Consider the following 13,609-nt stretch of genomic DNA (forward strand, 5'->3'; position numbering starts at 1 on the left):
CCAAGCCGGTCATCCTTATCAATCTCGGCACCGTGGCCCAGCAACAGCTCACAAATCCTTTGGTGACCTTTGTAGGCCGCTTCATGGAGAGGTGTCCAGCCATCCTTGTTACCGAGATTTGCAGTATCCGCAGCTCCATGCATGAGAAGCAACCTTGCTGCTTCAAATTGGCCTGCATTTGCGGCGGCATGAAGAGGCGTCCATCCGTGATCATTCTGAATTCTTGGATTCGCGTGGTGGTGCAGGAGGACTATCATTGTTTCGATATGGTTATCCTGCGCTGCGAGGTGTAGAGTAGTGCAGCCGCATTGGAAGGTTGAGTCGACATATGCACCCCCTTCTAAAAGCCCCTTGACCCTGCTGACCCAGCTGTCGCTTATGGTGCCAGGAAACTTGTGCCCGTCAAAGAGATCAGTCAGTTTATCTATTTGCACGAAACTTGAATGTAATGAGCTGATAGAATCCGCCGTGGTAGGCGTAGAGTCCAGCTGTGGTGCTGCTAGATCTGCGATTGGTGATTTCGATGCATCCTCAGGACCTATATGTAATGTCGTAAGCCTTGATTCCTCATCTTAGACTGTTTCCTCTCTGTTCCTTCCTCAAATAAAATGCAGTCACGGAAACAATTGTGATAAGGTCCGGGACTATGGGCATTGGTGTCAAACCTACCGCGGAGAGATGAATTTTCAAAGAGGCCTGGCTTATGAGTCAGATGCATGGAATCCCACCACGAGTGCCCTAAAGCGAGGCTGGCGTTGAGACGCTGGGCAGGTTCGACGACGATTAAGGAGCGGATAAAATCTTTGCTGCTCTCACTTAACCTTGCATTTACCAGTTTTGAGTCTGGAAATGGACCTCCATGGACGAAAGCCACGAGCTCTGCCAGTTTCTCGAATGGTAAAGATCCCGTCAAAATATAAAAGGTTATGACACCGAGAGACCATATGTCGACGAGACGTGTATACTGCATATTGCCGGCCCTGTCTTTGTGCATGCTAATCACTTCTCCTAGTACCTCTGGGGCCCAGTACCCGGGCGTACCAACACCCATCGTGCGATATTGGGTATTTTCGTCCACCACCCGCTTGCTGATACCGAAGTCGCCGATTTTGACGTACCAGTCGGGAGCTCCCTGAACGACAAAAATGTTCTACGTCCCATAGTTAGCTGCCTCTGCCATTTTCGGCTTTTACAATGTTTTTGACTTCGCGAGTGAGATAGGGGAAAAGCCTTCTGAGCCGGATTGTGAGAATAACACAATAATACCTACCTCGGGCTTTAAGTCGCGGTGGGCGAATCCACTCTCGTGTAAAAACTCCAGCCCTTTAAGCACCTGAAAGACTATTTGCCGTGTCTCAACTTCCGGTAAAGCTTGCTTGGATAAGTGCTTCTCCAGATCTCCGTTTTCAAGGTACTCCATAGTGATATAAATCGAGCTCGGATCTTCGAACCAACCCAAAAACTTCACAAAGAAGGCGTCATATTTAGACTGCGACAACCGGATCATTGCTTCAAGCTCGCGTGTGTAATCCATGCCGTCAGCTGATAGGGCGACCTTTGACACTATTTTCACTGCACGAAACTTGGCTTGTCCCCCTCCACCGATGGAACAGGTCTCTAACCAAACTTGCCCGAAAGTACCGCGCCCCAGATACTTTTTCCGTACCAAATGTTCCTCCCTCTTCCTTCGAAATAGACTTTTCCAGTTGCCGGTTTCAATAAATTCATGATGAGTGGAATCGTGATAAATCCGGGCTCTGAGCCTCCATGTGCTGATAAGATCGTTAGTCGAGGTCGAGGACATTGTATGGGGTGGTGTGATGCGGGGATGGATAGAGGGGAAATAGACGGAGGGCCCTGGTCTGGGTTAAAACGGGGAAGAAGTGATTAAATCACTAAGTTTTGTCGGTATTATCTAATGATTTCTTTCAACTTTCAAGGATGTTCGGCCAGTCTGTACAGTAATGTAATTATCCAATCATTATCGTTTGGTCTAACATGCATTTGAAAGCTCGGTCTTGTCTCGCTTTAGTCTGCGACTTTTTGCTTCTTTGGTAGATGACCAGAGTGGCTCAGCTCGCTGCAAGATCAAGCGGGGTAAGCATCTTCGACCTTGACGTTGTTCAATAATTCATGATTACTTTAATTTCACGTTTTGAAAAGGCCATAGACCCAATGTAGCTTGAAATACAACTCACGAGTAGAGAGTGACATTTTGACTATAAAATAGGTCACAAAGAAGTGTGATTGTGATCATTCTGGTGTGTTTAGTCTTGAAGCTGAGAAGAACACAGGCCTCTAAAGAGAGTATTCAATGAATTCTTGTTAAACTTTACTTGTCTTTCGGGCTGAAATACAATGACTTTTCTCATACAACAAAATATCACCTAGACATCATGAGGCCTCTAGACGTCCTAGGCCATGCCTACCCCTCCCGAAACTAGCTCTATTAGATCCTGTTCTATCTTTTGTTTCGTTTCTCATATGTGGTTTCCAGCACCTTCTCATTCATCGTATTTGTCGCTGTTTGCAATCTGTATATATGAGCATTGGCTTTGTTGGAAGACTCTTTGAAACATAATCAAGAATTCAATCTTCGAAGCAGAAATACATGACTGAAGATACGTTCTTTTTACTCAAGCTTTGAAGATGAGGTCTCTAAGCTGATAATAGTTTGGACTTTTCAAATAAGTCAAGGCTTTTGCCTGCACAGCTGGCATGATTGTATGGTGAAAATATCAGTAGTATCTTGACATATTGTGCATGGTTTATCTCTGCTTTCCTACCCCATAAGCAGACTTGGGAGAATACTTAGTCTCTCACACTTCAAGACAAGCGCTTGAATACTATTATTTTCGACAATACTAGTATTGATATTTTTCAATTTTCAAGGCTTATGTATTGCGGAAGCGAAAAACCTATTGGGAATCGCTAGCTTACTAATGTATATACACGAGTACTTACCGCCAAGCCAGCATCTGTCATAGATTAAATTCGAGATGCAATGAGGTATTGCTAGTAACTTGTCTTCATTTAGAGTTGAGATCCCTCTAGGGCGAAGAAGATACATGGTCAATTGTGGAGTGTTTGGTTAACATTAAAGGGCTTTAATCACCTCTGGAATGGGTATCAACTTACATCAACACGATAGTGGAAATGGCCTTTGACGCAATAAGTGATTCCCCGTCAAAAATGTGGACGGGTAACAACGCTCATAACTAATACTCACTACCGACTACAGTACAGCCTACTACCTACCGCTTCCTATCAATACGTGTTTGTAAAATTATCTATATTCACCTCCGTCAGCAAGCAGTACTAAAACCCAGCCAAGTCAATTGATACGGAAACAGGGCGGGAAGAGTTAAGGTATTAAGCACCACAAGAAAACCGGTCACAAAAGAGCAGGGGTCAAAAACTTGGATACAGCGCGAGAATATCTCTCTTGGACTCTAGAACCGAGCCTTGATAGGCGCGATGTGGGAGGCGAATAAAAGTTTCAGGAAGCTGGGATGCGCCCGGTTCATTGGTCACGAGATGCATTTGTTTGGTGATAACTTCCTGTTACTACTAAACTAGTAAGAAACCTATCAACTACATAACTCAGCTTAGTGCATTCCGCTAGTCGTGTGGCAATGCTACTCAGCATCTGTTGGTGCTGCATGGTCATGCTTTCTAGCCTACGGAGTAGAGATGCCGGCCTACACACAGCTGCCCCGTACATTGCTAGGCTACTCAATCCATGTCGGATACACCTTACCAACCACCCTCGCTGCTGAAGTTTCCGGAGCCGTTCAAGTCGAAGTGCACAAGTATTTTGAAGTCCTTTCTCCTCGATTATATTTTCCCTGGGTCCTCAGAATGCTGCAGCAGTTAGTAGAGCCATCAAAGGTGCGAAATTTGTAAGATTCTAATTGTGGACGAAAATGTTAGTTCGGAATTTCGGGTTCGTGGCTTATTGTATTTGGGCTTGAACTCTGCACCCTGAGGTATGAGATACTAGGCATAAAGGGCCCAAGGTGTTGTGACGTGGCACGATTTGGACCAGGTGTACGACAAAGTATAAGGGCCGACATTGATCTTAGTTTCCCGCAGTCTGCTGAGGTGCAAACTGCACATTGGTGGACATTGTGGAATATAAGTTATATTTTCTAGAAAGAACTTTTGCTATCTTTTAGATGTGTGAAAGTCAAGAATAAAGAATATGCTTTATAAGAAAAGGAGTTTCCACCTCCTGTAGACTTTGTTCCGCTGCCAATTTTCATCCTTTTTGGTTCTTTCAACAGGAGAATCAAAATCTATGTTGTTCTTACTCTTAATATGGTGAGTTGCTTTTTTGATTTACAGCTGTTTTTATTACTCTACTTTAGGATTACTCTATTGTAGAAAATCTATTTGGTAGAAAGAGCCACGATTAGATTGTTCTCAGCCCAGATTCTTTCATAATGCATGTCTTTTTGTAAAACTACTTCGTGGAAAGAATTGATTTTATTTAGACATTATTATATCCAACTGTGCTTTAACTCTTTTAAATTGAGATTCAAATATAAATTATCAAAAATACCCACAGGTTTTCTTACTGAGTAGAATCTTACTGTGTTAGATAGTTTTTATAGCGAGGCAGACACAGCCCTTCTGTTTCCTCAATTAAGATACATGTGATGGAATTGTTGGTGGTTGAACTATTGTAAGTCTAAGAATGCGACGACAACGTGCGCAGTGCCCATCCGCCTGCTCTATGTATTTGCTTACTGAATACAATAACACATGTACAGTACCTTGAGCTACCCATCTCTCTCTCTCTTTTTTTGTTTTTTTAAACACTGTTATGTTTACACTATTTTTAGACATTCCTCGCCCATTTGTTGGCTTTAGAAATACCGAGTCAAGCGCCGCGCCCGATAACACTGTTTTTACAAAGTAGCATCTCAGAGCCCTAAGTCAACCTTACTAGATCCAAGCAAGCAAGCGCCACGTCCTAATCTTGAAAGAGATTGTCGGCAAGTCTGGATCGAGAAATGCCGAGCAACCTGTTTTATTTGCACAAGTGTCAGATTGTTGTACTGTACTTTCGGCTAAACCACGCATCGGCAGTGCAGAAATCGATTATTTAAAGGCTTAAGTATGAGGGTTGGAGAAGAGGAAATTGAAACTACAGGAAATCATTCTGAATCCTATCACACTTTCCTATTTTTTACCATGTCAACTGTGGAGCTTGTTCTTGCAGTATTCGCTACAGTTGATCTCTGTGTTACGTATGTATGCTTACTCTTCTCCTTTTCCCCGCCCTTATAATTTTCAGCAGTAACACTGAAGTTATCAAGCCGTGGTCTATTTCTTATTGAGGAATATAAATCTATCAAGAATGTGTCAATTGATTATGACGAGCGGGTTGTGGCTATAGAGGCGACCTGGACCAGAGTTTCTCAGCAGCTCACACTTCTTAAAAGCATTTGGTACGAACTTAACGAAGAGTATCGCAGTTTACAAGAACGTATTATTCCGATCCTGGCCCGCAAGCTGGAGAATGCAACATCAAATCTCAGCAAAATTCACCAAAAGCACAATTCTCAGAAGGCCGTTATTCATGGGGCCATAGCTCGATCACGCTTTGTTCTCTTCGTGAACAGATCGTTGAATGAAGCTATCTTAGACTTGCAAAACTGGCAAGGTAATTTTGATCCGTCTTGGTACCTCATCACCAGGCATATCCAAAATCAATCGATAGACAATGCACTGGCCAAAGCAAGCTCTCAGACAGTCGGTGCTAGTCCGTTTACTACAGCTTATCGAATCCGTGTTATTCTTCAAGAAGGGGAGATCCAGCATATACCAATTCTCCCTTCGCATGAGGTTTTGCCCGCTGCTCGACGGTCTGTCATCCGTTTCACTCAATTTCAGCAAGTGAATAATTTGACTATCACGTCGCTCCCATGTATTCTCGATATCTTTCCGTTTATTCCACATGTTGATCCCGAAGAATTAGCTCCGAATGTCCAATCTCTCGCTTCTAGACTTCAGAGTCTTGATCCGTTTGAGTTCCACGTGCTCAAATGTCGCGGGGTCTTGAAGGCCGACGATATCCAACCTGATAAAACCGCCACGCCGTGGACATTTATTTTTGATATGCCGGGAGCCTTGCGCAACCCCCGAAGCCTACGTGAACATCTCTTGTTTCCTGATGTTTGGCGGTCACTGACCGATAAGCTCCGCATGGCAAAGCAACTTGCCATATCCGTTAGCTCCGTCCATTCCCTTGGGTTTGTGCACAAGGACATTCGCCCAGAAACTATCTTAGTCTTTGGGGATGGAATTTTTCCACTCCGAGAGCTTTTCTTGGGGGGATTCGAGGCGTTTCGCCCTGCGGGAGGCGGAAGTCAAAGATACGGCGATCTCGACTGGGCAAGAAACCTCTATCGACACCCTGATCGTCAGTGGCTGTACCACAGAGCCGACTTTATCATGCAACATGACATCTACAGTCTTGGAATCTGTTTGCTTGAGATTGGTTTGGGAGAATCGTTCGTTGATTATGAGGATACTGAAAATGATGATTCTGGCGCGGGAGGTGGGCATGTCTCGCCGTCAAGTCGCTGTCTCAAGACCAAGCACCTCTACACCGCGAACAGATACTTCATTTCACTTGCTCAGGAGCAGCTCCCTCGTCATATGGGCGATATTTATGCAAGGATTGTGGTCAGCTGCCTAACCTGCACTGATCCAGAAAATGAAGATTTTGGAGATGAGCGCCAATGTCGGGATCAGAACGGTGTACTCATCGGGGTTGCCTACATTGAAAAGGTAATTTCTGCTCTCAATTTGGCTGTTCTCACCTCTTCCCCTCCTTAAATCCTTCAAGCAAGACTTCATCTAATATGAAGATAGATATTGCTCCAAATGAATTCCATCTCTCTATGAGGCCGCATATGTGCTCGTGGTGCGGGGTGTCACCGACATTGCTGCAACAAGCCTGGATCTCCATCACCGTACATTATACAAGTGCCTTATAGTGCTTTATAGACTCCCAGTACTGGATAATTATACGCAATATCATCGAACATATTACTGTGTATTGTGGACTGACCCCCGGTGTCTTCCGAAATAGCCCATGGCTTCCGACTTTAACCGACCTGCGATTATGCAAGATATTCTTGACTTTTGATACTTTCAACCCTCAGCAGGAATTGATTGTGGTCATTATACAAACGTCTTTTCAAGAAGCTACGCTGAAGCAGAGGACGATCCTCGCGTGAAGATTGCCGGACAATATCATCCCCATTTATATCTTGATGTTCAACAAGAATTCAATAAGTGCTGTTTTGGAATCACGAATTACCCTATTATGTTTTGTCTATCAGAATATGACAACGGTTTCAAGTGACGGAAACCTAGGCCTCGTGTGATGAATGACTCAGCGGCCATGTATTTATCCAGGTTTCCGCAGACAATCAAGGTAGACCGAAATCGAGGTTCTTCACAACACTCTCATCATCAATATCATAAATATTAGCCTTCTTATAGAACTAGCAATGATAGAGTGGACCGAAATTTATCACTCAACATGCGTCCTCATAATAATGACCTTCGTCGCTTTCACATCATAATGTAGGGCTGCGATTCTCAACTCTCACTCAGCGACGCAATTTGTTCTCAGGGGCAGACAAAGATAATCATGGTTGCTGATGACCGCGTGCATGGTACCATATCCGGATCACCCTTGACAGAGTCCAGGAGCGACTTCACGACATGAATACCGTTGATCATCTGCTCCACAATAGTCTTTATGTAATCGTGACTGAACCTCTCATGAATCCGTGCGGGCTTGTGAATTCGTCGCAAAAGTCGTCCGGAATGCACCTGGCTCCACGATCAGAACTTTGATCTCAAAGGATCTGACCTCCTGAGCCAGAGACTCGTGAATGGCCTCGATGGCAAATTTACTGACGGAATAAACACCCCGTGCAGGACGAGCGATGAACCTGTTTTATTTAGCTTGCGTCCCTCCTGTCCATTCTGAGAGCTCGGCGGCGGAGACTCACCCAGCACCGCTGCTGATGAGGATGATCTGGCCGGACCCTCGCGCGCGCATCGCAGGCAGACAGGCTTGAACGGTACGCAGGGGCCCGTAGAAGTTAACTTCCATCTGGGCGTGGACGTCCTCCTCGCTGCATGACAGGGTCGTTAGCAATCAGGTATCGAGTATCAGAGCCGCTAACGCTCAGGGTCAAATACCTGACAACTTCCACACTGCCAATGAAGGCGTATCCGGCGTTGTTGACTAGCACATCGATGTTTTCCTTTTGAGCGACTTTGGCGATCTGGTGGTAGGCATCCGGCACGGCAGGGTCCAATTCCAACCAGGTCCCTCCTCGCGATGAGAATTCAGCACAATTGGTTTCGGCTTGGCTGACGTTGCGGGTTGTGCCGATAACTCTGAACCCGGCGTTCAACGCTTCCAAGGCGAGGGATCGGCCGATGCCGGACGATGCGCCTGTGATTAACCAGGTAGTATGCCTTTCTGTCATGTCGGGTTCTGGCAGGTTCATTGATACTTTCCTTGAATGGCAGCGGACAGTGCTCGCATTCCTGTATGTTTAATTTGTACTGCGCAACGGACTTAAGAGCTTATCTCCTTGATATATCCAGCCAGATAAGCTTAGTCCAGCGGTTCATGATTAAGATCCATGGTATGAAATAAAGTCCTGAGTGCTGACACTGAATAAGATCTGGCCACCAACCGTCACAAGTGGCCATACTAGTGTTAGCTTACCAAGTAGCCGACAAGACGAGCAGATAAGACAATTGCATAGCTTTTTTGTTTGTATAGAAAGTCCCATATAAATGTGAATCGAGCCCGTGAAACACCAAGCCTGCTTCAGTTACCTCCAGGTGCTGAGTTAGCAGGCAGCTCAGCTTACAAAACCCTGCGGGGCTTACAAATCCAGCCAGCAGCTCATAATTCGCTGCCTACAACCCAGAATATAAACCAATCCCGTCCCCCAGATAACCGGATTTCGGAGATAGATCCATCATCCATTGATGACCCCCCGGAATCCACCCTCTTAACCCCGCCCCCCCCAAAGAAAGAAACGCACCCACAATGATCTCCCTCCCCACAATCCAAGCCTCCAACCGCGGGATCCCCACCCACCCGTCCATCCCAAGCAACCCGATCGCCCTCTTCGTCGGCGCAACCAGCGGCATCGGCGAGGCGACCGTCAAACAATTCGCGCAGCACACCCGGACCCTGCGGCCGCGGGTGTATCTCGTCGGCCGCAACACCGCCGCCGGCCACCGCATCGCCCACGAATGCGAATTCCTCAACCCGACCGGAAGGTTCATGTTCGTGCAGGCCGACGTCAGCCGGCTCTCCGCGGTCGACGAGCTCAGTCTCAGGCTGCTGCGCAACGAACCCTACTTGAACCTCCTGTTTCTAAGCCCCGGCACGACAGCCGGGAAAGCTGGTGCGTTACGCTGCTCCCTCCCTTGTTTACCCATCAAGCAGAAAAAATGCCCACGAACCTACACAACCCACCCACCCACCCCACAATCAGAATTCTGATCCCCCACGCACAGAAACCCCAGAGAACCTCCGCACCCTGGCCTCCCTCCTCTACTACGCCCGCCTCCGCTTCACCCTCAACCTCCTCCCGCTCCTCCAAGCCACACCCCCCGGCCACCTCCGCCGGGTGATCTCCGTCCTCTCCGGCGGCCACGAGGGCCAGATCCTCGACGCCGCCGACCCGGACGGCCGCAGCCTCGCGATGCGCGCCTTCCGGGGCCAGGTCACCTCAATGACGACGCTGGCGATGGAGGGTCTGGCGGACCGGGCGCCGACCGTCGCGTTCGTCAATGAGTACCCCGGCACGGTGCGGTCGGGGCTCTTCCGGGACGCAGATAGCTGGTACGGGTGGGTGGTGTGGGTGATGTTGTTGGTTATTGGAAGGTGGGTGTATATCCCCGCCGTGGAGAGTGGGGAGCGCCATGTTTTCTTGGCGACGAGTGGGCGGTTCCGGGCGCGGGAGGGTGACTTCAACGGACAGAATGGGGAGGGTGGGGTGATGGTTGGGGGGGTGGAGGTTGCGAGGGGGACGGATGGGAGGGTCGGCTCGGGGGTGTATTCGGTTAATTGGGATGGGGAGGTGGCGGGGGAGAGGGTGGGGGAGGTGCTGGAGGGGTTGAGAAGGGATGGGATGAAGGAGGTGGTGTGGAGGGTGCTGGAGAGTGTGTTTGTTCGGGTTACAGGGAGGGTGAAGGTTGAGATTTGAGGTTTGGTGGGCGGGTTTGTGGGGGGTGGGGATATTCTAGTAATTTATTCTAGGGTGGCATTCTAGAACGTTAGCTTAATGTATGGAGGAAGAGGTTTTAGGGATATGTACAAAGGCATGCAAGTGGATGGCAGATAAGAATAAGACTAAGCATTGCGAGATACTAGATAAACTCCATGCATGCTACAAGAAGAGCCTGTGGTGGTTTTAGCTTTCCTCAGACCAAATCGATGTTGCCCCGTGCAGAAGGTAGCAGCAACAAACAGTTATTCCGAGCAACCTGTGGGCACTCAGCCAACTTAAATACAATACAGACCACAAGGATATGGAACACGGATTCTATAGCCCCACTTACTTGAAGAAGGTGCGCAGCTACAATAGCCCTTGTTCATCAAACTACTCAATCACTAAAGTAACAAGACATGACCCACCCCCTGCTCTAGAAAGACACATTTAAAAATCCCCACCCTCCCTAAACACACCCGAAGCTCTCCCACCTCATCCACCACCTCCACCACCACCCACCTCATCCCCATCCCCATCACCCCTCCTTCCACCCACCCTCCACCGCCCCCCAAACCGCATCAACACCCCCGGCACCGGCGCCACCAGCAACCCCACACCCGCCAACACCGTCCCACCCCACCCGTACCCCACCGCCCGAAACAGCGGCGATCCCGCCAACGGCAACACCGCGGCCGTGACATTCCTCACCACCATCAACGCACTGATCGCACTGACCGCACACACCCCGAACGAATCCACCACGTACGTCTGCACCGTGATCGACGTCGCCGCCAGCCCGAGCCCGACCATCGCCGTCCCCACGATCGGGACCACGAAGTGGATTCTGTAGTGGACGGACCAGCCAAACAGCAACAGTCCGCCGGAGGTGAGGAGGCACGCCAGGAATAGCGGCGGGAGGCGTTGTTCTGGGCTCGCTGATGCATGCGAGCTGGGGCTAGGGCTGCTGCGTCGGCGGGTGATGTAGCGGTCCAGGAGGAGGCTGCAGAGCAGGGCGCCGAGGGTGAAGCCTAGACAGAGTCCTAGAAAGGCCAGGCCGGAGGCGCCCTCGGAGAAGGCGTAGGTGTCTTGGAAGACGGGGGCGATGGTTGTCATGATCAGGTAGGTGAGGCCGTAGATGAGGCTGAGGTGGAGGGTTGCGAGGAGGAGGGTCGGGGAGTGGGTGATGAGGGTTAGGGGGCGGAGGAGGATGAGGTTGTTTGTGTTGGCTGTTGTGCGTGGAGGGGAACTTGTAGTGTGGTGGGCGGTTGTGCGTGGGCTGTGTTGTAGCGCAGCCGCCTTGCGTTTGAGGATCGTCAGTTTGTATGTCTCGCGATAGACTGTCAGAATTAACACCCCTAAAGCGCCGGAGAGCAGAGTCGGAAGCCAGAAGACCCAGCGCCAGCCGGCGCGTTCGCCCAGATACGAGCCCACGATGGGACCGACCACGGGCCCGACCACGCTGGTCAGCGACATGATGGACATAGCGCGGCCACGTTGGTCTTTGGGGAACAGGTCTTTCACGATGCCGGGCCCGATGGGGATACAGGCCGTGGCGAGCCCGCTGAGGAACCGGAAGGCGATGAGCATCTGGATGCTGGTGCTCAGGGCCGTGCCGGCAAGGAACACGATGAAGAGGAGGTTCGCTCCGTTTAGGATCCAGCGTCGACCGTGGAGTTCCGAGAGAGGGCCCCAGACGAGAGGGGCGAAGATCTCGCCCAGCTCCCAGATTGTGACGAGGAGGGTGCGATAGAGCAGGTTGTTGGAATGGAAGAAGGCCAGGATCTGAGGCGAGACGGGCGCGGCAATGATGGTGCATAGCTGTCTGATATCGGGTGGTGGAGTCAGTAGGTCATGGTTTCACTCATTCGAAGGTCGTGGTTGGCGACATACACCTCTGCACATAAACACGCGACGAGAACCACGATGGACCATCTCCATGTCTTGGACCAGTTGCGTGGGTTGTCTGGATCATTTTCGAAGTAATCCACCAGGAGCTGCCCGCATGCTTCCTCGTCGTTCCCAGAGGCAGAGTTGTGTTCTTGCGATGCTAATTTCCCATCCATGCTCAAAATTCAACAAATCTTGAAAACACAGAAGAATTTAAAAGCAAGGAAGAACACCCGGAGGCAAGGGACTGGGAAGTTCAATTCACTGCTTATCATAATCCGAGCAAAAACACTATGTTACACCACACCACACCAAGCCTCACACCCGGTCCCAATCAGTATTCACTCGACCCTCTACCCCTCATACAGTCCCGGACCCCAGCATCAATCCTCAACTACCTGTGGCCACCCATAATACTCAAAGTACCTCGTCATTGTCGCGAAATGCTCACTGCCCGGAGCACAATACGCATACCGATCGATACTGCGCGACGGGGGGCGATAGTCGCTCAGCCGCCGGTAGCACGCATCGCGGTCCGGGTGCTTCGTCCACGACACCAACTTCTCGAAGTTCTTACATTGTTGGATCTGGCCCTCTCCGGCCCCGTTGACCAGCTGCAGCGACGGCATCGGTGTGTCGTCGGCGCGACACATGAAGTCCTGTCGCAAGGTGTCGAGACAATGCTCGACGTGGCCGAAGGAGATGGGGTCTGTTTCCGGGGAGAGAAGCTGTTTGAAAGCTCGGCGGATGTTTTTCTACCTCACTCGATAGAAGATGAGTTAGCTGGGGATCAACTTTGGTCACATATCAGACACACAAGGTGAATATCTCACGTACCAGGCAGTGTAGTTGATGATAGACTTTGACAAAGTAGATCTTCCGGTTTGGGTCCCATGGAAAATCCCAGGAGTCAGGGAGGCCCATCTCCTCAGCCCATTCAATCGTAGGAGCGATAACCATCGAATCCAGACTTAGGCTATCCCACATGTGGTCCGCAAGCGTCTGATTGTCGCTGGTGTAGTCGGTGGAGAGGGAGTATCGGGTTGGCACATCATAGGCGAGTCCAGCTTGTAGTTCGGAGATGTAAGGATGTTCCCGCGTGTGGGGATATGTGTGCAAGACTTACTGTATGTAGAGCGTTGGAGTTGCGGAGCCCTGCAAAGGGTCGCAGAGTCACAATGAGAACTTTGCGGGCTCTGCCGGAATACAAAACAGACATTGGCCGCCAACGATATCAAGAGAAACAGCGTCATAAAGCACGGCCCGCGGCTGTTGACTGTTGATAGCAAGCTTGCCCTTTTGTGGGAGAGGAGCCCGTCTGCGACGGTTGCTTCGAGCTTCCCGTCCTCGATCGTTCCGGCATGCTCACTTAATTTCCGGTATATGCCTAGCATAATAGAAGACCCTGGTAGGTATGGAGATCAATAGTCGATATACAAAGATATTTC

At 49.4% G+C, this 13,609-nt stretch overlaps 8 protein-coding genes across 8 annotated transcripts; 3 read left to right on the plus strand and 5 right to left on the minus strand.

The window, feature by feature from the left end:
• Positions 1-416: 416 nt before the first annotated feature.
• BO66DRAFT_354169 (serine/threonine-protein kinase) lies at positions 417-1,851 on the minus strand (the record flags this gene model as incomplete). Its single annotated transcript, XM_025644823.1, has 3 exons — positions 1,271-1,851; positions 670-1,150; positions 417-538 (listed from the first exon to the last, which is right to left on the minus strand). Coding segments are annotated over exons 1-3 (1,137 nt in total), but the record flags the coding sequence as incomplete, so codon positions are not given.
• Positions 1,852-2,804: 953 nt separating this feature from the next.
• Positions 2,805-3,154, minus strand: BO66DRAFT_140199 (uncharacterized protein). The gene has a single exon (XM_025642052.1). The coding sequence runs from the start codon at positions 3,068-3,070 to the stop codon at positions 2,888-2,890; it is 183 nt and encodes a 60-aa protein (XP_025501659.1). The 5' UTR covers positions 3,071-3,154; the 3' UTR covers positions 2,805-2,887.
• Positions 3,155-3,655: 501 nt separating this feature from the next.
• BO66DRAFT_393547 (uncharacterized protein) lies at positions 3,656-4,007 on the plus strand. The gene has a single exon (XM_025647783.1). It carries the CDS (start codon positions 3,694-3,696, stop codon positions 3,904-3,906), a length of 213 nt encoding a protein of 70 aa, XP_025501660.1. The 5' UTR covers positions 3,656-3,693; the 3' UTR covers positions 3,907-4,007.
• A 1,192-nt stretch (positions 4,008-5,199) lies between these two features.
• Positions 5,200-7,326, plus strand: BO66DRAFT_456616 (uncharacterized protein; the record flags this gene model as incomplete). Its single annotated transcript, XM_025652149.1, has 2 exons — positions 5,200-5,255; positions 5,325-7,326. The coding sequence occupies 2 exons, from the start codon at positions 5,200-5,202 to the stop codon at positions 6,847-6,849; spliced, it is 1,581 nt and encodes a 526-aa protein (XP_025501661.1). The 3' UTR covers positions 6,850-7,326.
• Positions 7,327-7,430: 104 nt separating this feature from the next.
• BO66DRAFT_393548 (SDR family oxidoreductase) lies at positions 7,431-8,863 on the minus strand. The gene is made up of 3 exons (XM_025647784.1): positions 8,233-8,863; positions 8,040-8,165; positions 7,431-7,979 (listed from the first exon to the last, which is right to left on the minus strand). The coding sequence occupies exons 1-3, from the start codon at positions 8,523-8,525 to the stop codon at positions 7,805-7,807; spliced, it is 594 nt and encodes a 197-aa protein (XP_025501662.1). The 5' UTR covers positions 8,526-8,863; the 3' UTR covers positions 7,431-7,804.
• Positions 8,864-9,060: 197 nt separating this feature from the next.
• Positions 9,061-10,268, plus strand: BO66DRAFT_430364 (NAD(P)-binding protein; the record flags this gene model as incomplete). The annotated part of the gene is made up of 2 exons (XM_025650519.1): positions 9,061-9,464; positions 9,577-10,268. Exons 1-2 carry the CDS (start codon positions 9,101-9,103, stop codon positions 10,266-10,268), a joined length of 1,056 nt encoding a protein of 351 aa, XP_025501663.1. The 5' UTR covers positions 9,061-9,100.
• A 351-nt stretch (positions 10,269-10,619) lies between these two features.
• Positions 10,620-12,337, minus strand: BO66DRAFT_456622 (MFS general substrate transporter; the record flags this gene model as incomplete). Its single annotated transcript, XM_025652150.1, has 3 exons — positions 10,620-10,640; positions 10,830-12,096; positions 12,165-12,337. 3 exons carry the CDS (start codon positions 12,335-12,337, stop codon positions 10,620-10,622), a joined length of 1,461 nt encoding a protein of 486 aa, XP_025501664.1.
• A 207-nt stretch (positions 12,338-12,544) lies between these two features.
• On the minus strand, positions 12,545-13,226 carry BO66DRAFT_328255 (uncharacterized protein; the record flags this gene model as incomplete). Its single annotated transcript, XM_025643984.1, has 2 exons — positions 12,545-12,916; positions 12,999-13,226. Coding segments are annotated over 2 exons (600 nt in total), but the record flags the coding sequence as incomplete, so codon positions are not given.
• Between the last annotated feature and the right edge of the window lie 383 nt (positions 13,227-13,609).

Source organism: Aspergillus aculeatinus (assembly GCF_003184765.1).
Source record: "Aspergillus aculeatinus CBS 121060 unplaced genomic scaffold BO66scaffold_39, whole genome shotgun sequence".
NCBI classification, from domain to species: domain Eukaryota; kingdom Fungi; phylum Ascomycota; class Eurotiomycetes; order Eurotiales; family Aspergillaceae; genus Aspergillus; species Aspergillus aculeatinus.